The sequence below is a fragment of the Oncorhynchus tshawytscha genome, linkage group LG21 (genome assembly GCF_018296145.1).
Source record: "Oncorhynchus tshawytscha isolate Ot180627B linkage group LG21, Otsh_v2.0, whole genome shotgun sequence".
Taxonomy (NCBI): Eukaryota; Metazoa; Chordata; class Actinopteri; order Salmoniformes; family Salmonidae; genus Oncorhynchus; species Oncorhynchus tshawytscha.
Window position 1 is genome coordinate 35,802,943 of NC_056449.1, and position 25,066 is coordinate 35,828,008.

The following is a 25,066-nucleotide window of genomic DNA, read 5'->3' on the forward strand; positions in this document are numbered from 1 at the left end:
AATGCAAATATCTGTAGCATACTTGCAACCAATAACAGCAAACAAACAGGTGAATAACATGGACCAATAAGCTTGCAGTTCACAACCATGACTACCAAAATTCACCTGAGTCTTGCCGATGTGAGGTCACCAGAAAACTACCTGAACATCTGGTTCAGGGATACAGTCATAGACGACACAGTGAAACCGCAGACCACGTGTAACCACGCCAGCCCAGGACCTCCACATCCGGCTTCTTCACCTGTGGGATCATCTGAGACCAGCAACCCAAGACAGCTGATAAAACTAAGGAGTGTTTCTGTCTGTAATAAAGCCCTTTTGTGGGGAAAAACTCATTCTGATTGGCTGGGCTAGGCTCCCCAGTGGGTGGGCCTATGCCCTCCCAAGCCCACCCATGGCTGCGCCCCTGCCCAGTCATGTGAAGTCCGTAGATCAGGGCCTAATAAATGTATTTCAATTGACTGATTTCCTTATATGAACTGAAATTGTGGTGTTTATATTTTTGTTCAGTGTATGTAATAGCTACATCTTTATCAAAGCATTCATTTAAATAAATTGTACTTGGAAAATACATGTAGCGGGAATGAGAATTATTTGGGAGTCACCTACTGTACAGTATGCAGGTAAAACTAGACGAGTTCTGGAAGGATGGCATCGCAAGACTAAGGGATGGATTACAATTTACAGAATGGTTACCTGGAGGAAAATGGGGAGGGTCATGCTTTTTCAATTTCAGTCAAGGAGTGGGGTTTAGTATTTTTTAAACCAAGTCCTGGGAAGGGTCATGTAATCTGTAATTCATGAAATGTCTATATTTCACAATGTTTTATAACGAGTTACTTATTAGACTATAGGTCGATGTGCGCCTATAGGCTATTTAGTGTGGTCTCAATCAAATGCTCCAGTTTCAACTGTTCTGCCTGCGGCTATGAAACCCTGACCTGTTCACCGGACATAATACCTGTCCCAGACCTGCTGTTTTCAACTCTCTAGAGACAGCCGGAGCGGTAGAGATACTCTCAATGATCGGCTATGAAAAGCCAACTGACATTTACTCCTGAGGTGCTGACCTGCTGCACCCTCTACAACCACTGTGATTACTATTTGACCCTGCTAGTCATCTATGAACGTTTGAACATCTTGAAGAACGATCTGGCCTTAATGGCCATGTGCTCTTATAATCTCCACCCGGCACAGCCAGAAGAGGACTGGCCACCCCCTCAGAGCCTGGTTCCTCTCTAGGTTTCTTCCTAGGTTCCTTCTTTGCTAGGGAGTTTTTCCTAGCCGCCGTGCTTCTACATCTGCATTACTGCTGTTTGGGGTTTCTGTATAGGCTGGGTCTCTGTATTTCTTTATAAATCCATTTGATTTGATCCATAGTCTACAGACTACAAAGTGTGTGTTAGGAGAACCACAGAGCAAAGTTATATTTCTTAAGATAGCTGCTGGGATGGTGTAAATAAAACAAGGCTGCATTACACACTGTAATGGATATTCCAACCCTGAGCCCCAGCCTGCTCTGACCAATCCAAAACTTTTTTGTGTGCTGCCTAACCAATGGCTGTGCTGTGTAGGCTTACGGTGACAGTTCAGGAGGAGGATCAAAGGCTTTTTCTAAAAATAATCTTGCGTGTGGACTAGCCTACAGCCTATGTTCTGTTCAGTTCGAGAAGGAGAGCGTGAAGAAGAGGAGGACTACTATAACTGAGTTTATTAAACACAATATATGTGTCTTGCCCCTGATGAATTTATCAGACTTATTACCTCACAATAAGTCAGGTTCTAATAACTTACATTCTGGCGCTGAAACTTCCCCTGATGAATTTATCAGACTTATTACCTCACAATAAGTCAGCTTCTAATAACTCACATTCTGGTGCTGAAACTTGAAACAGCAGCCACTGCACAATCAATGGGAATTGGACAGCTCATGGTGCTGAAAGTAAGCATAATTAATTTCAATGTCTTCATTTTAATTTGACTTTACTAACGACAAGAGGGCTTTGTGTTGGATACTTTTTCTTCCTATTTAAGAGGTAGGCCAACCAGTTTGACAGACGACATTAGGCTATAGGCCGTTATATCCATAGATTTGTCCATCAATTCCTCAACTCACCATGCACTCTTCAAGTAGCCTACCTCCATGTCAGTGAAGGGCTATAACTAAAACTCAAATTGAGGGGGTATGCCATAGACCTACCTTTTATTGAAGAAAATGGCCCCCAAAAAAACCTCAGGCCTACCCCTTGCAAGCTTAAGATTTTGATGAATCCGATGATATAAAGTGATCTATAACAACGCTTTGGTCCACTATGCTTTATGCTAGAAACAAGCTAACATACCTGGGAAAGACGTGACTACAATGAAAGTGGGGATGTTATTGTTTCCTTTCTTTGACATTTAGAGGCTGCGCTACAACCTTCAGTCCAGGAGACAAAAAAAAAAGACTTAACTTGGGAAGTAAACTAACTCTGTCACTATCAATTGATTAAGCTATTCGCGTTCGGTACAATAGAAGCTATTTAAACCCAGAGAGCTTTTAGGGAAACACTTGAGACCTTCTGTCGTTGAGTTACGATACGGAAGAAGAATAGCCAGCAACTAAAGCTTCAAATGTTCTGCGTTGGTAGGCTCTCAAGTGGCACGGCGGTCTAAGGCACTGCATTTCAGTGCAAGAGGCAGTCCCTGGTTCGGATCCAGGCTGTATCACATCCGGCCGTGATTGGGAATCCCATAGGGAAGTGCACAATTGGCCGGAGTAGGCCGTCAATGTAAATAAGAATTTGTTCTTAACTGACTTGCCTAGTTAAAATATATATATTTAATTTACTCTGTCAGGGGTGGAAAGGTAGGCCTACTCTGTCTGAGGTGCGAACCCACAACCTTCTGGTCCGTTGCCATCTAATGCTTTCACGACAAAAGAACAGTTTCTAATACTACATATCTAAGGATCTGGTCTGCCCAAGAAGTGAGGGTAACCAGTAAACATGTTCTCTGATATCCACTTTGTTTCAATTATTATTTTGGTGTCGGGAGAATCACTTTTTTTGCTTTGCGTTCGGGAAGGTAAAATATATTTTGCTGAAGGGAGGGCCATCCAGTTTCATTGAAAAGAAATACAATTTTCTCAATGTAACTCTAATTTTAAATAACGTTGACTCCCTAACTTTGAAATGTGGTTGTTGTGTAGCCTAACGGTGAAGACTTGTTGCCTTTTTGACGTGTAGTTCTATCAGTTTGTATCCAATATTACATTTGACTTCTTTTCCAGACGTCCCACGGAGTACATTCACATCAATAAATACCTCCTCCGTGGTTTGGGACCAGTTTCCCCGTGGTGTTTTACACGGCTTCTCTCCTCCAAGAGGAACGACATTGCTGCTGGCTAGCAACCCTCTCACGCCCCCTGAACTGATGGTTAGCTAACCGGCTAGCTAGTTTAATGTTGTTTATTCTCTCAAACGATGTTCAGGTACCATCCCAAAAACATATACTTATATGAATAAGCTATCTGGAAAATATTACAAAAGTTGTGTGGGATAGTATTTACACCAGTCAGCTCGTTCAGAAACTTCCTGGAGTTACTTCCTCGCTGGTGGATTTTCCGGTGGCTCAACCGATAAAATTGAATAGATAGCGCCACCTACTGTTTAGACGCGCAGGGATCAAGACTCTTGATCTAAAAATAACTCTTTACAAATATCCTTGAAATTCCATCCAAGATTATACATTTTAACAACTGGAAGATTATAGCTCCCCGAGGATACAATAAAACTGTTTGCATGTTTTCACATTTTCCCATCTTTTCTGTAATCCAACGGTCACTGTCTCTTTTCCTAAAGAGTGGCCCAGTCTAAACATGGGTTGGATTTTCTGTGCTAATCTCCTAATTCGATTACTTCACACGTCCTTGTGTTTAAAATACATTCAGTTTAGACTAGCGGAGGACAGAGAAAGGCTGACTATTTAATTTACACTCAAAGACTTGACAGAGAACGTTTTTCAACACACCTGCTGCCAAGGATGGCTCTCTTGATTCTGACATTGGTCACTTTGCCCTGGTGAGTAAAATAACCTTTTTCTAATTTGATCAATGGTTAGGCCTCTATAGTTTCTTGAATGTACTTCAGTCATGTATGATAGTAAACATAACAATCCTAATCCTAATAGGTTTAACCTACTAATCTTATAGGTCTACACAGGACAGTCTAAATTGTCATCAATTATGATTGTATTGATTTCTTACAGTGTTGGCTGTGTCTATGGACAAGAAAGCTACGCAGGTGAAAACATCACCCGCATTCTGGACCGACTACTAGATGGATATGACAACTGGTTGCGACCAGGATCCGGAGGTAGTTCTGTCCTCCTCTATCCTGATTTATAGCATAATATATAGCTATAAATAGCATAATTTGGCTATTACACTGTACAGAATCTTTTACCTGGTTAGTTTCTCTAAACGAATTGTTCCAAGTCTATTTCCAGTTTTCCATATTTTTATGAGCAACAATTAAAGTCCCCAGATCCTTTTCAGGTATGGTCACAGAGGTGAAAACAGATATCTTTGTCACCAGCTTTGGCCCAGTGTCAGATGTGGAAATGGTAAGAAACACTCAGCATATTCCCACATAGGCTTACTGTCACATACATGTGCAGTATGTCAAATTAGCAACTGTGTTTGTATGTTATGTTTACACACAGTTTCTCATGCATTTATTATACATGGGTGTTGACTGAGCTTTATTGTCCACTGCACAGCTGCCTTATGGGTAGACTGTAGATTAGATAATGAGCCATTTAGTTTGATTAGTCTGTTTCAATACAGTAACTAGGGGAGGGTCCTGGGGTCCTTCTAAATCAATATGTCGAGCAAACTGAATGCTCAAACGGATTGATGAATGAATATCTATAGGTAGTTATTCTCATAATCATCTCATCTTCTCTCTGGACTGTCTTGTCGGATAAGGATTTAACTGTAGATATTTAGTTACAAACACATTTAATATGTCTACGGTTTGGAGCAGGACCTGCATTTTGTAATGTGCATTCCTCTGGCCTTCTTCAGGACTGTTATATCTAGAATCTAGGTCTACATTCTATATTCTAAAGTCCACATTCTAGATCCAGAACCTGTCTGGTGATCAGACATCTAATGCCCGGCCTTTTATCTCCTCCTCAGGAGTACACCATCGACATGTTCTTCCGACAGACCTGGGTGGACGAGAGGCTGAAGTACGACGGCGCCGTGGAGATCCTGAGTCTCAACAACAAGATGGTGGATAAAATCTGGACACCCGACACGTTCTTCAGGAACTCCAGGAAGTCCATCGCCCACAACATGACCACTCCCAACAAGCTGTTCCGCATCATGCAGAACGGGACCGTCCTCTATACCATGAGGTAACCTGAGCCCAGAGCCCCTCCTCCCTGGACTCTCCTGCAGAACCTCTTCACCATGAGGTAGTCCCTCCTCCCTGGGCCCTCCTGTAGAACCTCTTCACCATGAGGTAGTCCCTCCTCCCTGGACCCTCCAGTAGAACCTCTTCACCATGAGGTAGCCCCTCCTCCCTGGACCCTCCAGTAGAACCTCTTCACCATGAGGTAGTCCCTCCTCCCTGGACCCTCCTGTAGAACCTCTTCACCATGAGGTAGCCCCTCCTCCCTGGACCCTCCTGTAGAACCTCTTCACCATGAGGTAGCCCCTCCTCCCTGGACCCTCCTGCAGAACCTCTTCACCATGAGGTAGCCCCTCCTCCCTGGGACCCTAGAACCTCTTCACCATGAGGTAGCCCCTCCTCCCTGGACCCTCCAGTAGAACCTCTTCACCATGAGGTAGCCCCTCCTCCCTGGACCCTCCTAGAACCTCTTCACCATGAGGTAGTCCCTCCTCCCTGGACCCTCCTGTAGAACCTCTTACCATGAGGTAGCCCCTCCTCCCTGGACCCTCCTCACCATGAGGTAGCCCCTTCTCCCTGGACCCTCCTGTAGAACCTCTTCAACATGAGGTAGCCCCTCCTCCCTGGACCCTCCTCACCATGAGGTAGTCCCTCCTCCCTGGACCCTCCTCACCATGAGGTAGCCCCTCCTCCCTGGACCCTAGAACCCTCACCATGAGGTAGCCCCTCCTCCCTGGACCCTCCCTGTAGAACCTCTTCAACATGAGGTAGTCCCTCCTCCCTGGACCCTCCTCACCATGAGGTAGCCCCTCCTCCCTGGACCCTCCTGTAGAACCTCTTCAACATGAGGTAGCCCCTCCTCCCTGGACCCCTGGACCCTCCTGTAGAACCTCTTCACCATGAGGTAGTCCCTCCTCCCTGGACCCTCCTCACCATGAGGTAGCCCCTCCTCCCTGGACCCTCCTGTAGAACCTCTTCAACATGAGGTAGCCCCTCCTCCCTGGACCCTCCTCACCATGAGGTAGCCCCTCCTCCCTGGACCCTCCTGTAGAACCTCTTCAACATGAGGTAGCCCCTCCTCCCTGGACCCTTCTCACCATGAGGTAGCCCCTCCTCCCTGGACCCTCCTGTAGAACCTCTTCAACATGAGGTAGCCCCTCCTCCCTGGACCCTCCTCACCATGAGGTAGCCCCTCCTCCCTGGACCCTCCTGTAGAACCTCTTCAACATGAGGTAGCCCCTCCTCCCTGGACCCTCCTCACCATGAGGTAGCCCCTCCTCCCTGGACCCTCCTGTAGAACCTCTTCACCATGAGGTAGCCCCTCCTCCCTGGACCCTCCTCACCATGAGGTAGCCCCTCCTCCCTGGACCCTCCTGTAGAACCTCTTCAACATGAGGTAGCCCCTCCTCCCTGGACCCTCCTCACCATGAGGTAGTCCCTCCTCCCTGGACCCTCCTCACCATGAGGTAGCCCCTCCTCCCTGGACCCCCTCCTCACCATGAGGTAGCCCCTCCTCCCTGGACCCTCCTGTAGAACCTCTTCAACATGAGGTAGCCCCTCCTCCCTGGACCCTCCTCACCATGAGGTAGCCCCTCCTCCCTGGACCCTCCTGTAGAACCTCTTCAACATGAGGTAGCCCCTCCTCCCTGGACCCTCCCGTAGAACCTCTTCACCATGAGGTAGCCCCTCCTCCCTGGACCCTCCCGTAGAACCTCTTCACCATGAGGTAGCCCCTCCTCCCTGGACCCTCCTGTAGAACCTCTTCAACATGAGGTAGCCCCTCCTCCCTGGACCCCCTGTAGAACCTCTTCAACATGAGGTAGCCCCTCCTCCCTGGACCCTCCTCACCATGAGGTAGCCCCTCCTCCCTGGACCCTCCTGTAGAACCTCTTCAACATGAGGTAGCCCCTCCTCCCTGGACCCTCCTCACCATGAGGTAGCCCCTCCTCCCTGGACCCTCCTGTAGAACCTCTTCAACATGAGGTAGCCCCTCCTCCCTGGACCCTCCTCACCATGAGGTAGCCCCTCCTCCCTGGACCCTCCTGTAGAACCTCTTCAACATGAGGTAGCCCCTCCTCCCTGGACCCTCCTGTAGAACCTCTTCAACATGAGGTAGCCCCTCCTCCCTGGACCCTCCTCACCATGAGGTAGCCCCTCCTCCCTGGACCCTCCTGTAGAACCTCTTCACCATGAGGTGAATGAAACGCTTTGTGGCCAATTAAGACTGACTATTATTATTATTATTTAACTAGGCAAGTCAGTTAAGAACAAATTCTTATTTTCAATGACGGACTAGGAACAGTGGGTTAACTGCCTTGTTCAGGGGCAGAACGACAGATGTTTACCTTGTCAGCTTGGGGATTCGATCTTGCAACCTTTTGATTACTAGTCCAACGCTCTAACTACTAGGCTATTATGCCGGTGCAGTGCAGCTTTGCACAGAGGAAACCAGTTGTGTTGTGCTGTGTACACAGTTTTTTTTTTTTACACAGATCTATACGATGAAATCAAAAGTCTAATGTTGTGTATTCTGTGTATCTCAGACTAACCATTGTTGCTGAGTGTCCCATGAGGCTCATGGACTTCCCTATGGACGGACATATATGTCCTCTGCGGTTCGGCAGCTGTGAGTACTCAGTCCTTCGTTTGGCTCTTTCGGGATAATTAGGGTCGTCAGAGTTAATCAGTTAACTCGTATTCACTTTTTGGGATTTTATTACACAGATGTTGTTGTTTTTTTAATCGTGATTAATTGCATTGTCTTAAAAGCGATCAAAATACACTGAAAACATAATCTACACTCTGCTAAAAAGAACAATGCGATTGACATTGAGGTTAAAGAAAGTGTGCTTCGAACTGTTACTGCAGACACAATCAAATCCATATTCTACTCATGTTTTATTTTATTATTGTATGAAAAAGCATAAATTACAGCTTCATTTGAGCAAATTCTGAATTTGCGATTTAATCGTGATTAATCACGGCAAATCCTGTGATTTAACTCAATTAACTGTAACAGTAACATTTTGAAATGATTGATCGTAACAAAACAGACTTTGAGCAGAGAGAGAGAGTTTGCTTCATGCACTGAAACCGTAACCTTCATCTGCTCCAGCTTCCTCAAAACAGTTTGCATCATATCCCCTTTATAATGTATAAGGAACAGGGAGCATTTCAGACACGTTCGATGTCTTGTTATTTCCGTCAGCATTACACATAGGAATGGTGTGACAATTGAATGGTTTAGGTTTCTGTATACTTCAGATGGGTACACGAACAGTGAGATCACCTTTACCTGGAGGAAGGGTCTGGAAGCTTCTGTAGACTGTCCTCAGGAGTCTATCAGTCTGCTACAGTATGACCTGGTGGGACAGAAGTTATCCACGGAGACATTCAAGTCCAACACAGGTAAGGACCCACTGTGTGTGTGTGTGTGTGTGTGTGTGTGTGTCAAACTTAATAATTACAACACCTAAATTCATTAATTAATAATGGTGATAATAACCCATACCTTTTTTTACATTTACACATTTACATATTAACTGTAATAAAAGTGTGCGGACAAAATGTATTTGGTATTTTCAGGAAAGCACATTAAAATGTAAAATTCAGACAAAAAGTCTGCGTCCCAAATTGCACCGTATTCCCTATGGGCCCTGGTCAGAAGTAGTGTACCCTATTCCCTATGGGCCATATGGTCAGAAGTAGTGCACCCTATTCCCTATGGGCCATATGGTCAGAAGTAGTGCACCCTATTCCCTATGGGCCATATGGTCAGAAGTAGTGCACCCTATTCCCTATGGGACATATGGTCAGAAGTAGTGCACCCTATTCCCTATGGGCCCTGGTCAGAAGTAGTGCACCCTATTCCCTATGGGCCCTGGTCAGAAGTAGTGCACCCTATTCCCTATGGGCCCTGGTCAGAAGTAGTGCACCCTATTCCCTATGGACCATATGGTCAGAAGTAGTGCACCCTATTCCCTATGGGCCATATGGTCAGAAGTAGTGCACCCTATTCCCTATGGGCCATATGGTCAGAAGTAGTGCACCCTATTCCCTATGGGCCATATGGTCAGAAGTAGTGCACCCTATTCCCTATGGGACATATGGTCAGAAGTAGTGCACCCTATTCCCTATGGGCCCTGGTCAGAAGTAGTGCACCCTATTCCCTATGGGCCCTGGTCAGAAGTAGTGTACCCTATTCCCTATGGACCATATGGGCAGAAGTAGTGCACCCTATTCCCTATGGGCCCTGGGCAGAAGTAGTGCACCCTATTCCCTATGGGCCCTGGTCAGAAGTAGTGCACCCTATTCCCTATGGGCCCTGGTCAGAAGTAGTGCACCCTATTCCCTATGGGCCCTGGTCAGAAGTAGTGCACCCTATTCCCTATGGACCATATGGTCAGAAGTAGTGCACCCTATTCCATATGGGCCCTGGTCAGAAGTAGTGCACCCTATTCCCTATTGGCCCTGGTCAGAAGTAGTGTACCCTATTCCCTATGGACCATATGGTCAGAAGTAGTGCACCCTATTCCCTATGGGCCCTGGTCAGAAGTAGTGTACCCTATTCCCTATGGACCATATGGTCAGAAGTAGTGCACCCTATCCCATGGGCCCTGGTATTCCCTATGGGCCCTGGTCAGAAGTAGTGCACCCTATTCCCTATAGACCATATGGTCAGAAGTAGTGCACCCTATTCCCTATGGGCCCTGGTCAGAAGTAGTGCACCCTATTCCCTATGGGCCCTGGTCAGAAGTAGTGCACCCTATTCCCTATGGACCATATGGTCAGAAGTATACACTATATAGGGAAATGGTTGCCATTTGAGATACAGCCTATAACAGTAACAACATACATTACTTCTCCCCTGCTTGCTTCATCAGCCTGGTTGTAGGTAATACAGTAGAGCAGCTTCCTCCTAAGAGCTCATATTTCCTTGAACAGCCATCTAAGATGCTTAAGTGGTCAAGCCTAATGCGTGCGGTCTGCCTTAAAAAGAATTGTGGGGCTTAAAGCCCTATGAGTGATCCTAGAGAGAGGTGGGAGGGAGTAGGGGAGAGAGAGAGGGAGAGAGAGAGGTGGGAGGGAGTAGGAGAGAGAGAGGTGGGAGGGAGTAGGGGGAGAGGGGAGAGAGGGGAGAGAGAGAGGGAGAGAGAGAGGTGGGAGGGAGTAGGGGAGAGAGAGAGGTGGGAGGGAGTAGGAGAGAGAGAGAAAGAGAGAGAGGTGGGAGGGAGGGAGTAGGAGACAGAGAGAGAGGGTGAGAGGGAGTAGGAGAGAGAGAGAGAGGTGGGAGGGAGTAGGGAGAGAGAGAGAGGGTGAGAGGGAGTAGGGAGAGAGAGAGAGAGGTGGGAGGGAGTAGGGGAGAGAGAGAGAGAGAGAGGTGGGAGGGAGTAGGGGGAGAGAGAGAGGTGGGAGGGAGTAGGAGAGAGCGAGAAAGAGAGAGAGGTGGGAGGGAGGGAGTAGGAGACAGAGAGAGAGGGTGAGAGGGAGTAGGAGAGAGAGAGAGAGGTGGGAGGGAGTAGGAGAGAGAGAGAGAGGGTGAGAGGGAGTAGGAGAGAGAGAGGTGGGAGGGAGGTGGGAGGGAGAGAGGTGGGAGGGAGAGAGAGAGAGAGAGAGGGGTGGGAGGGAGTAGGAGACAGAGAGAGAGGGTGAGAGGGAGTAGAGAGAGAGAGAGGTGGGAGGGAGAGAGAGAGAGAGGTGGGAGAGGAGAGAGAGAGAGAGAGAGAGAGAGAGAGAGAGAGAGAGAGAGAGTAGGAGAGAGGGAGTAGGAGAGAGCACCAAATAATGCATGCAGAGCAGAATTAGGCCGATACCCACTAATTATCAAAATCCAGAAAAGAGACGTTAAATTCTACAACCACCTAAAAGGAAGCGATTCCCAAACCTTCCATAACAAAGTCATCACCTACAGAGAGATGCACCTGGAGAAGAGTCCCCTAAGCAAGCTGGTGCTGGGGCTCTGTTCACAAACACAAACACACCCCACAGAGCCCCAGGACAGCAGCACAATTAGACCCAACCAAATCATGAGGAAACAAAAAGATAATTTCTTGACACATTGGAAAGAATTTACAAAAAAACAGAGCAAACTAGAAAGCTATTTGGCCCTAAACAGAGAGTACACAGTGGCAGAATACCTGTCCACTGTGACTGACCCAAACTTAAGGAAAGCTTTGACTATGTACAGACTCAGTGAGCATAGCCTTGCTATTGAGAAAGGCCGCCGTAGGCAGACATGGCTCTCAAGAGAAGACAGGCTATGTGCTCACTGCCCACAAAATGAGGTGGAAACTGAGCTACACTTCCTAACCTCCTGCCCAATGTATGACCATATTAGAGAGACATATTTCCCTCAGATTACACAGATCCACAAAGAATTTGAAAACAAATCCGATTTTGATAAACTCCCATATCTACTGGGTGAAATTCCACAGTGTGGCATCACAGCAGCAAGATTTGTAACCTGTTGCCACAAGAAAAGGGCAACCAGTGAAGAACAAACACCATTGTAAATACAACCCATATTTATGTTTATTTATTTTCCCTTGTGTACCCTTAACCATTTGTACATCATTGCAACACTGTATATATATGTAATATGACATTTGTAATGTCTTTATTGTTTTGAAACTTCTGTTTGTGTAATGTTTACTGTTAATTTTCGTATATTATTATAATTTGTATATTGTCTACCTCACTTGCTTTGGCAATGTTAACAAGTTTCCCATGCCAATAAAGCCCCTTGAATTGAATTGAATTGAATTGAATTGAGAGAGAGAGAGGTGGGAGGGAGTAGGAGAGATAGAGAGGTGGGAGGGAGTAGGGGACAGAGAGAGAAAGAGGTGTGAGGGAGTAGGAGAGAGAGGTGGGAGGGAGTAGGAGAGAGAGAGAGAGAGAGGTGGGATGGAGTAGGAGACAGAGAGAGAGAGAGAGGTGGGAGGGACTAGGAGAAAGAGAGAGAGGTGGGAGGGAGTAGGAGAGAGAGAGAGCGAGAGAGAGAGAGCTGGAAGGGAGTAGGAAAAAGAGAGAGGAGAGAGAGAGAGAGAGAGAGTGAGATAATGTTTCTTCAGGCAGGGCCCAGCAGATCCCTAGAACAACACCGAGAGGCGAGGAGGAGGCAGTCTCGCAAAGATAGGGATGGAGTGGCCCAGTTACCATAACAAGGAGGGGGAAGACGAGGGCGAGAGAGAGAGACGACAACTATTTGCACATTGCTAAATAGCTGATAATATAACACTGGAAATGTCTTTATCTTTTTGAAACCTTTTTGAGTGCAATGTTTACTGTTAATATCTAATAGTTTTTTGTTGATGTTGTTAAATTAGTTTCTTCTCACTTGTTTATTGTTTATTTCACTTGCTTTGGCAATGTAAACATATGTTTCCCCTGCCAATAAATACCATTTGAATTGAATTGAGAGAAAGGAGAGAGAGGGAGTGTTTAGACAAAGTGTCGTAGTGTAGTAGTGTAGTGTAGTAGTGTTGTGATTCTGGTGCTGTCTCTCACTATCTTTCCTTCCCCCATTCCTTTGTATTTCCCTCCCTCCCTGCCTCTCTTCCTCTCTTCCTCTCTCTCTCTCTCTCCCTCACCTCCCTCCCTGCCTCTCTTCCTCTCTTCCTCTCTCTCTCTCTCCCTCACCTCCCTCCCTGCCTCTCTTCCTCTCTTCCTCTCTCTCTCTCTCTCCCTGCCTCTCTTCTCTCTCTCTCTCTCTCTCTCTCTCCCTGCCTCTCTTCTCTCTCTCTCCCTCCCTGCCTCTCTTCTCTCTCTCTCTCTTCTCTCTCTCTCTCTCTCCCTGCCTCTCTTTCTACTCCTCTCTCATTCTGTCTTTCCTCTCTCTCTCTCTCTCTCTCTCTCTCTCTCTCTCTCCCTGCCTCTCTCTCTCTCTCCCTGCCTCTCTCTCTCTCTCCCCCTGCCTCTCTCTCTCCCTCCCCTCTTTCTACTCCTCTCTCATTCTGTCTTTCTCTCTCTCTCCCTCCCCTCTCTCCCCTCCTCTCTCCCCTCCTCTCTCCTTCTGTCTTTCTCTCTCTCTCTCCCCTCTCTCCCCTCCTCTCTCCTACTGTCTTTCTCTCTCTCCCTCCCCTCTTTCTACTCCTCTCTCATTCTGTCTTCCTCTCTCTCTTCCTCTCTCTCTCTTCTCTCTCTCTCTCTCTCTCTCTCTCTCCCTGCCTCTCTTCCTCTCTCTCTTTCTCTCTCTCTCTGCCTCTCTTCCTCTCTCTCTCTCTTTCTCTCTCTCTCTCTGCCTCTCTTCCTCTCTCTCTCTCTTTCTCTCTCTCTGCCTCTCTCTCTCTCTCTCTCTTCCTCTCTCTCTCTCTCTCTCCCTGCCTCTCTTCCTCTCTCTCTCTCTCTCTCTCCCTGCCTCTCTTCCTCTCTCTCTCTCTCTCCCTCCCCTCTCTCCCCTCCTCTCTCCTACTGTCTTTCTCCCTCTCCCTCCCCTCTCTCCCCTCCTCTCTCCTACTGTCTTTATCCCTCTCTCCCCTCTCTCCCCTCCTCTCTCCTACTGTCTTTATCTCTCTCTCTCACCTCTCTCCCCTCCTTTCTCCTACTGTCTTTGTCTCTCTCCCTCCCCTCCTCTCTCCTACTGTCTTTATCTCTCTCCCTCCCCTCTCTCCCTCCTCTCTCCTATCATTCTCCCCCCCCCTCTCTCCCCTCCTCTCTCCTTCTGTCTTTCTCTCTCTCCCTCCCCTCTTTCCACTCATCTCTCCTTCTGTCTTCCTCTCTCTCCCTTCCCTCTTTCCACTTCTCTGTCCTTTGGTCTTTCTCCCCCCCTCTACCCTCCTTTCTCTCTCTCTCTCCCCTCCTCTGTCGTTCTATCTCTCTCTCCCTCACCTCTCATAGGCAATCAGCAATTAGTAGAGGGAGGTGTGCTCTCCACTTCTGCTAGGCAAAAAGCAATTTGGCGGAATGTTTACTTTAGCCTCTAAATCAATATGTCAAGCAAACTGAATGCTCAAACGGATTGATGAATGAATATCTATTGTTATAGCAAGCGGCGGCCGTGTTACTGGCGGTTTTGTCACAAAACTAAGATCGTCGTTGAAACGAAGACTGTTCTGCCAAGTTGTTGTGCAGGAAGGAGAGAGAGGAAGACTACCTAGTTAATTCCAGATCTCATGTTTGCTCTTTTTGTAGCTTTGGCAACTATGCTGCTGTTTTATTTATTTATTTTAATTTTAAATTTTTAAATACCGCCTTTTTCGATCTTGTCTCATCGCTGCAACTCCCCAACGGGCTCGGGAGGTGAAGGGCCAGTCATAAGTCCTCCGAAAAATGTGACCAGCCAAGCCGCTCTTCTTACCACCGCCCGCTTAACCCGTAAGCACCAATGTGTCGGAGGAAACACCGTTCACCTGATGACCGTGGTCAGCCTGCAGGCAGCCGGTCCGCAACAAGGAGTTGCTAGAGCGCCTCAAGCTCAACCTGGACAAGACAGAGCTGCTCTTCCGAACCGGAGAAGGCCTGCCCGCTCAAAGACCTCTCCATTACGGCTGACATCTCCACAGTGTCGCCCTCCCAGAGTGCAAAGAACCTTGGCAACACCCTGTCGTTCTCTGCAAACATCAAAACAGCGACTCGCTCCTGCAGGTTCATGCTCTAGAGTACGACCCTACCTCACACAGGAAGCAGCGCAGGTCCTAATCCAGGCACTTGTCCTCTCCCGTCTGGACTACTGCAACTCACTGTTCCCTGCTTGTGCCATCAAACCCCTGCAACTTATCCAGAACCCTGCAGCCCACCTGGTTTTCCACCTTCCCATGTTCTCTCATGTCACCCTGCTCCTCCACACACTCCATTGACTTCCAGACGAAGCTCGCATCCACTACAAGACCCTGATGCTTACCTACAGAACAGCAAGAGGACCTGCCCCTCCCCCCTAGCACTACAAGACCCTGGTGCTTACCTACAGAACAGCAAGAGGACCTGCCCCTCCCTACCTTCAGGCTATGCTAGGACAGCAGAGACCTTGACCATCTTCTGAAAACATCTGAAACCCGACCTCTTCAAACAGTATCTTAAATAGTCCTCCTCCTCACCTAGACCCCCACCCCCGCGCCAAAAAATAAAATAAATAAAATACAAACTGAACCAGCACTTGCACTTGACCACACCCCCCCTTCTAGCTCCGATACTACGGATTGCTACTTTATTGAGGTAAAATGTACTTTCTATATCTGTGATATGTGGTTGTCCCACCAAACTTAAGATTAATACGCTAACTGTAAGCCTGCTAAATGACTCAAATGTTTAAAAAATATATTATTCTCTGGTCTGCTCTGTCTTAGGGTAGGGGGTTAATCATGTCCCGTGGGCAGTCAGATACACTATCTTCTCTATATGTCTCTAATTGGTTATATTGCTACAGCCTTTCCAGGTCCAAGGACAATTCTCCTCTCTTCTCACTGCGTATCTTCTTCTCTCCTGTATCAGTATCTCTGCTGATACCTATTCTGTTTATCTTTCAGGTGACTACTCTGTCATGGTAGTCCATTTTCTACTACAGAGGAAGCTAGGCTACTACCTGATTCAGACGTACATCCCTCTGATTATGGTGGTGGTGCTGTCGCAAGTAGCCTTCTGGATCAACAAAGAGTCTGTCCCTGCACGCACTGTGGCTAGTATGATAACAACACTCTGTCCCTGTGTCTAGTATGATAACAACACTCTGTCCCTGTGTCTAGTATGATAACAACACTCTGTCCCTGTGTCTAGTATGATAACAACACTCTGTCCCTGTGTCTAGTATGATAACAACCCTCTGGCACTGTGGCTAGTATGATAACAACCCTCTGTCCCTGTGTCTAGTATGATAACAACCCTCTGGCACTGTGGCTAGTATGATAACAACCCTCTGTCCCTGTGTCTAGTATGATAACAACACTCTGTCCCTGTGTCTAGTATGATAACAACACTCTGTCCCTGTGTCTAGTATGATAACAACACTCTGTCCCTGTGTCGAGTATGATAACAACACTGTCACTGTGGCTAGTATGATAACAACACTGTCACTGTGGCTAGTATGATAACAACCCTCTGTCCCTGTGTCTAGTATGATAACAACCCTCTGTCCCTGTGTCTAGTATGATAACAACCCTCTGGCACTGTGTCTAGTATGATAACAACACTGTCACTGTGGCTAGTATGATAACAACCCTCTGTCCCTGTGTCTAGTATTATAACAACCCTCTGTCCCTGTGTCTAGTATGATAACAACCCTCTGTCCCTGTGTCTAGTATGATAACAACACTCTGTCCCTGTGTCTAGTATGATAACAACCCTCTGTCACTGTGGCTAGTATGATAACAACACTCTGTCACTGTGGCTAGTATGATAACAACCCTCTGTCACTGTGGCTAGTATGATAACAACACTCTGGCACTGTGTCTAGTATGATAACAACCCTCTGTCACTGTGGCTAGTATGATAACAACACTGTCACTGTGGCTAGTATGATAACAACACTCTGTCCCTGTGTCTAGTATGATAACAACACTCTGTCACTGTGGCTAGTATGATAACAACACTCTGGCACTGTGTCTAGTATGATAACAACCCTCTGTCCCTGTGTCTAGTATGATAACAACCCTCTGTCCCTGTGTCTAGTATGATAACAACCCTCTGTCCCTGTGTCTAGTATGATAACAACCCTCTGTCCCTGTGTCTAGTATGATAACAACCCTCTGGCACTGTGTCTAGTATGATAACAACCCTCTGTCCCTGTGTCTAGTATGATAACAACCCTCTGTCCCTGTGTCTAGTATGATAACAACACTCTGTCACTGTGGCTAGTATGATAACAACACTGTCACTGTGGCTAGTATGATAACAACCCTCTGGCACTGTGTCTAGTATGATAACAACCCTCTGTCACTGTGGCTAGTATGATAACAACACTGTCACTGTGGCTAGTATGATAACAACACTGTCACTGTGTCTAGTATGATAACAACACTCTGTCCCTGTGTCTAGTATGATAACAACACTCTGTCACTGTGGCTAGTATGATAACAACACTCTGGCACTGTGGCTAGTATGATAACAACCCTCTGTCCCTGTGTCTAGTATGATAACAACACTCTGGCACTGTGGCTAGTATGATAACAACCCTCTGTCCCTGTGTCTAGTATGATAACAACCCTCTGTCCCTGTGTCTAGTATGATAACAACACTCTGTCCCTGTGGCTAGTATGATAACAACACTCTGTCCCTGTGTCTAGTATGATAACAACCCTCTGGCACTGTGTCTAGTATGATAACAACACTCTGTCCCTGTGTCTAGTATGATAACAACACTCTGGCACTGTGTCTAGTATGATAACAACCCTCTGGCACTGTGGCTGGTATGATAACAACCCTCTTTCTTGAATTGAGGCAGAGAGCGACAGAGAGAGCGAGACAGAGAGACAGAGAGAGACAGAGACATTTCAAACAGAGATAATGTTAGATGGTTGGCTGGCTGCTACTGCCTGAGCAGTAGATGAGACCATGAAAAATTATGTGGACCTGACAGAAACAATGAAATATTTTGGCAATTGAATGTTCAATATTAAATTTAAATTTAATTTAGAGAGACAGAGAGATCTCTGTCTTAGTCTCTCTCGATCACTCTCTCTGTGTGTCTCTCTCTCTGTCTCTCTGTCTCTCTGTCTCTCTGTCTCTCTGTCTCTCTGTCTCTCTGTCTCTCTCTCTCTCTCTCTCTCTCTCTCTCTCTCTCTCTCTCTCTCTCTCTCTCTCTCTCTCTCTCTCTCTCTCTCTCTCTCTCTCTCTCTCTCTTCTCTCTCTCTCTCTCTCTCTCTCTCTCTCTCTCTCTCTCTCTCTCTCTCTCTCTCTCTCTCTCTCTCTCTCTCTCTCTCTCTCTCTCTCTTCTCTCTCTCTGTCTCTCTCGCTCTCAATAGTGTTCCAAAACTTAATTCAGCCTATATTGTATATCACTTCATATACCCAATGCATGATGTGACTGGGAGAGACTGTGTCCAATGCATGATGTGACTGGGAGAGAATGTGTGTATACAGAGCCTCTGAGAGGGAACAGGCAAACAAGCCACAGATATAGGGTTGCAGATGTAATCTCTCTCTCTCTCTCATAATAGTGTTCTAATTCTGTTTCTATGGTCTCCATCTCCCCTATCCTAACAACCAACAGGCATCACCACGGTCCTCACCATGACAACCCTCAGCATCAGTGCCCGCCAGTCTCTGCCCAAGGTGGCCTACGCTACAGCCATGGACTGGTTCATCGCCGTGTGTTTTGCCTTCGTGGCGTCTGCGCTCATCGAGTTCGCCGCTGTCAACTACTTTGCGACGCTGGAGGCCAACAGACTGAAGAAGAAGAAGAACGCCAGGCAGAAAAAAATGGAGGCCCTGGCTGAAGCAAGTTATGATGAGGAGGATGATGAGAGTGCATCATCTGTAAGTTATTTACTGGAAGGGTGGATGGCTGGACACACTCACAAATACACAGACATGGTTAGGGTTGGTAGCCAGGGGTTTTACACTATGCAGCTGTAACTGTAACGAGCAGCATTCACCAAGACTGGCTATCTCCCCATTCAACTACAGAACACCATCACTAAGACTCTCCCCATTCAACTACAGAACACCACCACTAAGACTCTCCCCATTCAACTACAGAACACCATCACTAAGACTCTCCCCATTCAACTACAGAACACCATCACTAAGACTCTCCCCATTCAACTACAGAACACCATCACTAAGACTCTCCCCATTCAACTACAGAACACCATCACTAAGACTGGCTATCTCCCCATTCAACTACAGAACACCATCACTAAGACTCTCCCCATTCAACTACAGAACACCATCACTAAGACTCTCCCCATTCAACTACAGAACACCATCATTAAGACTCTCCCCATTCAACTACAGAACACCATCACTAAGACTCTCCCCATTCAACTACAGAACACCATCACTAAGACTCTCCCCATTCAACTACAGAACACCATCACTAAGACTCTCCCCATTCAACTACAGAACACCATCACTAAGACTCTCCCCATTCAACTACAGAACACCATCACTAAGACTCTCCCCATTCAACTACAGAACACCATCACTAAGACTGGCTATCTCCCCATTCAACTACAGAACACCACCACTAAGACTCTCCCCATTCAACTACAGAACACCATCACTAAGACTCTCCCCATTCAACTACAGAACACCATCATTAAGACTCTCCCCATTCAACTACAGAACACCATCATTAAGACTCTCCCCATTCAACTACAGAACACCATCACTAAGACTCTCCCCATTCAACTACAGAACACCATCACTAAGACTCTCCCCATTCAACTACAGAACACCATCACTAAGACTCTCCCCATTCAACTACAGAACACCATCATTAAGACTCTCCCCATTCAACTACAGAACACCATCACTAAGACTCTCCCCATTCAACTACAGAACACCATCACTAAGACTCTCCCCATTCAACTACAGAACACCATCACTAAGACTCTCCCCATTCAACTACAGAACACCATCACTAAGACTCTCCCCATTCAACTACAGAACACCATCACTAAGACTCTCCCCATTCAACTACAGAACACCATCACTAAGACTGGCTATCTCCCCATTCAACTACAGAACACCATCACTAAGACTCTCCCCATTCAACTACAGAACACCATCACTAAGACTCTCCCCATTCAACTACAGAACACCATCATTAAGACTCTCCCCATTCAACTACAGAACACCATCATTAAGACTCTCCCCATTCAACTACAGAACACCATCACTAAGACTCTCCCCATTCAACTACAGAACACCATCACTAAGACTCTCCCCATTCAACTACAGAACACCATCACTAAGACTCTCCCCATTCAACTACAGAACACCATCACTAAGACTCTCCCCATTCAACTACAGAACACCATCACTAAGACTCTCCCATTCAACTACAGAACACCATCACTAAGACTGGCTATCTCCCCATTCAACTACAGAACACCATCACTAAGACTCTCCCCATTCAATCTACAGAACACCATCACTAAGACTCTCCCCGTTCAACTACAGAACACCATCACTAAGACTCTCCCGATTCAACTACAGAACACCATCATTAAGACTCTCCCCATTCAACTACAGAACACCATCACTAAGACTCTCCCCATTCAACTACAGAACACCATCACTAAGACTGGCTATCTCCCCATTCAACTACAGAACACCATCACTAAGACTCTCCCCATTCAACTACAGAACACCATCACTAAGACTCTCCCCATTCAACTACAGAACACCATCACTAAGACTCTCCCCATTCAACTACAGAACACCATCACTAAGACTCTCCCATTCAACTACAGAACACCATCACTAAGACTCTCCCCGTTAAACTACAGAACACCATCATTAAGACTGTCCCCATTCAACTACAGAACACCATCACTAAGACTCTCCCAATTCAACTACAGAACACCATCACTGAGACTCTCTCCATTCAACTACAGAACACCACCACTAAGACTCTCCCCATTCAACTACAGAACACCATCACTAAGACTCTCCCCATTCAACTACAGAACACCATCATTAAGACTCTCCCCATTCAACTACAGAACACCATCATTAAGACTCTCCCCATTCAACTACAGAACACCATCACTAAGACTCTCCCCATTCAACTACAGAACACCATCACTAAGACTCTCCCCATTCAACTACAGAACACCATCACTAAGACTCTCCCCATTCAACTACAGAACACCATCACTAAGACTCTCCCCATTCAACTACAGAACACCATCACTAAGACTCTCCCCATTCAACTACAGAACACCATCACTAAGACTGGCTATCTCCCCATTCAACTACAGAACACCATCACTAAGACTCTCCCCATTCAACTACAGAACACCATCACTAAGACTCTCCCCGTTCAACTACAGAACACCATCACTAAGACTCTCCCGATTCAACTACAGAACACCATCATTAAGACTCTCCCCATTCAACTACAGAACACCATCACTAAGACTCTCCCCATTCAACTACAGAACACCATCACTAAGACTGGCTATCTCCCCATTCAACTACAGAACACCATCACTAAGACTCTCCCCATTCAACTACAGAACACCATCACTAAGACTCTCCCCATTCAACTACAGAACACCATCACTAAGACTCTCCCCATTCAACTACAGAACACCATCACTAAGACTCTCCCCATTCAACTACAGAACACCATCACTAAGACTCTCCCCGTTAAACTACAGAACACCATCATTAAGACTGTCCCCATTCAACTACAGAACACCATCACTAAGACTCTCCCAATTCAACTACAGAACACCATCACTGAGACTCTCTCCATTCAACTACAGAACACCACCACTAAGACTCTCCCCATTCAACTACAGAACACCATCACTAAGACTCTCCCCATTCAACTACAGAACACCATCATTAAGACTCTCCCCATTCAACTACAGAACACCATCATTAAGACTCTCCCCATTCAACTACAGAACACCATCACTAAGACTCTCCCCATTCAACTACAGAACACCATCACTAAGACTCTCCCCATTCAACTACAGAACACCATCACTAAGACTCTCCCCATTCAACTACAGAACACCATCACTAAGACTCTCCCCATTCAACTACAGAACACCATCACTAAGACTCTCCCCATTCAACTACAGAACACCATCACTAAGACTGGCTATCTCCCCATTCAACTACAGAACACCATCACTAAGACTCTCCCCATTCAACTACAGAACACCATCTAAGACTCTCCCCATTCAACTACAGAACACCATCACTAAGACTCTCCCCATTCAACTACAGAACACCATCACTAAGACTCTCCCCATTCAACTACAGAACACCATCACTAAGACTCTCCCCGTTAAACTACAGAACACCATCATTAAGACTGTCCCCATTCAACTACAGAACACCATCACTAAGACTCTCCCAATTCAACTACAGAACACCATCACTGAGACTCTCTCCATTCAACTACAGAACACCACCACTAAGACTCTCCCCATTCAACTACAGAACACCATCACTAAGACTGGCTATCTCCCCATTCAACTACAGAACACCATCACTAAGACTCTCCCCATTCAACTACAGAACACCATCACTAAGACTCTCCCCATTCAACTACAGAACACCATCACTAAGACTCTCCCCATTCAACTACAGAACACCATCATTAAGACTCTCCCCATTCAACTACAGAACACCATCACTAAGACTCTCCCCATTCAACTACAGAACACCATCACTGAGACTCTCTCCATTCAACTACAGAACACCACCACTAAGACTCTCCCCATTCAACTACAGAACACCATCACTGAGACTCTCCCCATTCAACTACAGAACACCATCATTAAGACTCTCCCCATTCAACTACAGAACACCATCACTAAGACTCTCCCCATTCAACTACAGAACACCATCACTAAGACTCTCCCCATTCAACTACAGAACACCATCACTAAGACTCTCCCCATTCAACTACAGAACACCATCACTAAGACTCTCCCCATTCAACTACAGAACACCATCACTAAGACTCTCCCCATTCAACTACAGAACACCACCACTAAGACTCTCCCCATTCAACTACAGAACACCATCACTAAGACTCTCCCCATTCAACTACAGAACACCACCACTAAGATTCAACTACAGAACACCATCACTAAGACTGGCTATCTCCCCATTCAACTACAGAACACCATCACTAAGACTCTCCCCATTCAACTACAGAACACCATCACTAAGACTCTCCCCATTCAACTACAGAACACCATCACTAAGACTCTCCCCATTCAACTACAGAACACCATCATTAAGACTCTCCCCATTCAACTACAGAACACCATCACTAAGACTCTCCCCATTCAACTACAGAACACCATCACCAAGACTCTCCCCATTCAACTACAGAACACCATCACTAAGACTCTCCCCATTCAACTACAGAACACCATCACCAAGACTCTCCCCATTCAACTACAGAACACCATCACCAAGACTCTCCCCATTCAACTACAGAACACCATCACCAAGACTGGCTATCTCCCCGTTCAACTACAGAACACCATCACTAAGACTCTCCCCATTCAACTACAGAACACCATCACTAAGACTCTCCCCATTCAACTACAGAACACCATCACTAAGACTCTCCCCATTCAACTACAGAACACCATCACTAAGACTCTCCCCATTCAACTACAGAACACCACACATTAAATTGTTATGTACACAGATGTCATGCTCTCATATCTTTGTGGACGTAGCTAGCTAGCTATATGCTATATTCTATATGCTATATTCTATATGCTATATTCTATATGTTATATGTTATATGCTATATTCTACATGCTATATGCTATATGCTATATTCTATATGCTACATGCTATATTTTATATGCTATACTCTATATGCTATATGCTAATCCAGTAAGATACTATGTATGGAAGGCTGGCGTCCTGCGAGAGCTTGCTCACGTCTCAGTAGTGTCAGGCTCATGGTTAGATGTTTCTAATGAGTGTGAAAATAAACAGAGCACAACTAGGCACTCAGAGCTGAAGGCTTGCATCCCAAATTACACCCTGTTCCCTATGGGTCCTCCAATACCCCTCTACATCCACCCCTAACCCTCCTCTACATCCACCCCAACCATCCTCTACGTCCACCCCAACTCTCCTCTTCATCCACCCCTAACCTTATACCCCAACCCTCCTCTTCGTCCACCCCTAACCCCCCAACCTTCCTCTACGTCCACCACAACCCTCTACCCCAAACATCCTCTTCGTCCACCCCTAACCCCCAACCCTCCTTTACGTCCACCCCTAACCCCTAACCCTCCTCTACATCCACCCCCCTAACCCCTCCTCTACATCCACCCCTAACCCTCCTCTACATCCACCCCTAACCCTCCTCTACATCCACCCCAACCCTCCTCTACATCCACCCCTAACCCTCTACCCCAACCCTCCTCTACGTCCACCCCACCTTTATACCCCAACCCTCTTCTTTGTCCACCCCTAACCCCCAACCACCCTCTACGTCCACCCCTAACCCTCTACCCCAACCATCCTCTACATCCACCCCTAACCCTCCTCTACATCCACCCCTAACCCTCCAACCCTCCTCTACGTCCACCCCTAACCCTCTACCCCAACCCTCCTCTACATCCACCCCTAACCCCCAACCCTCCTCTACGTCCACCCCTAACCCCCAACCATCCTCTTCGTCCACCCCAACCCTCCTCTTCGTCCACCCCTAAACTCCCCAACCCTCCTCTACGTCCACCCCTAACCCTCTACCCCAACCATCCTCTACATCCACCCCTAACCCTCTTCCCCAACTATCCTCTTCATCCACCCCTAACCCTCTACCCCAACCATCCTCTACATCCACCCCTAACCCTCTTCCCCAACCCTCCTCTACGTCCACCCCTAACCCTCTTCCCCAACCCTCCTCCTCTTCCAGCCCTAACCCCCCAACCCTCCTCTATGTCCACCCTTAAACCTCCACCCCTCCTCTTTGTCCACAACTAACCCTCCAATCCTCCTCTACGTCTCACCCTAGCCTTCCACCTCTAACACTCCACCTGTCCTCTACATCCACCCCTAAACCTCCCTAC

At 46.7% G+C, this 25,066-nt stretch overlaps 1 protein-coding gene across 1 annotated transcript in view; it reads left to right on the forward strand.

Moving 5' to 3' along the window:
• The first annotated feature begins 3,951 nt into the window (after positions 1 to 3,951).
• LOC112220581 (gamma-aminobutyric acid receptor subunit alpha-4-like) overlaps positions 3,952 to 25,066 on the forward strand; it is a 28,361-nt gene continuing 7,246 nt past the window's right edge. The window contains exons 1-8 of the mRNA XM_042303421.1: positions 3,952 to 4,061; positions 4,249 to 4,355; positions 4,538 to 4,605; positions 5,183 to 5,403; positions 7,943 to 8,025; positions 8,664 to 8,807; positions 15,860 to 16,012; positions 18,538 to 18,803. Coding sequence (XP_042159355.1) covers positions 4,024 to 4,061; positions 4,249 to 4,355; positions 4,538 to 4,605; positions 5,183 to 5,403; positions 7,943 to 8,025; positions 8,664 to 8,807; positions 15,860 to 16,012; positions 18,538 to 18,803 — 1,080 coding nt within the window. The 5' untranslated portion in view covers positions 3,952 to 4,023. The remainder of the gene's footprint in view (positions 4,062 to 4,248; positions 4,356 to 4,537; positions 4,606 to 5,182; positions 5,404 to 7,942; positions 8,026 to 8,663; positions 8,808 to 15,859; positions 16,013 to 18,537; positions 18,804 to 25,066) is intronic.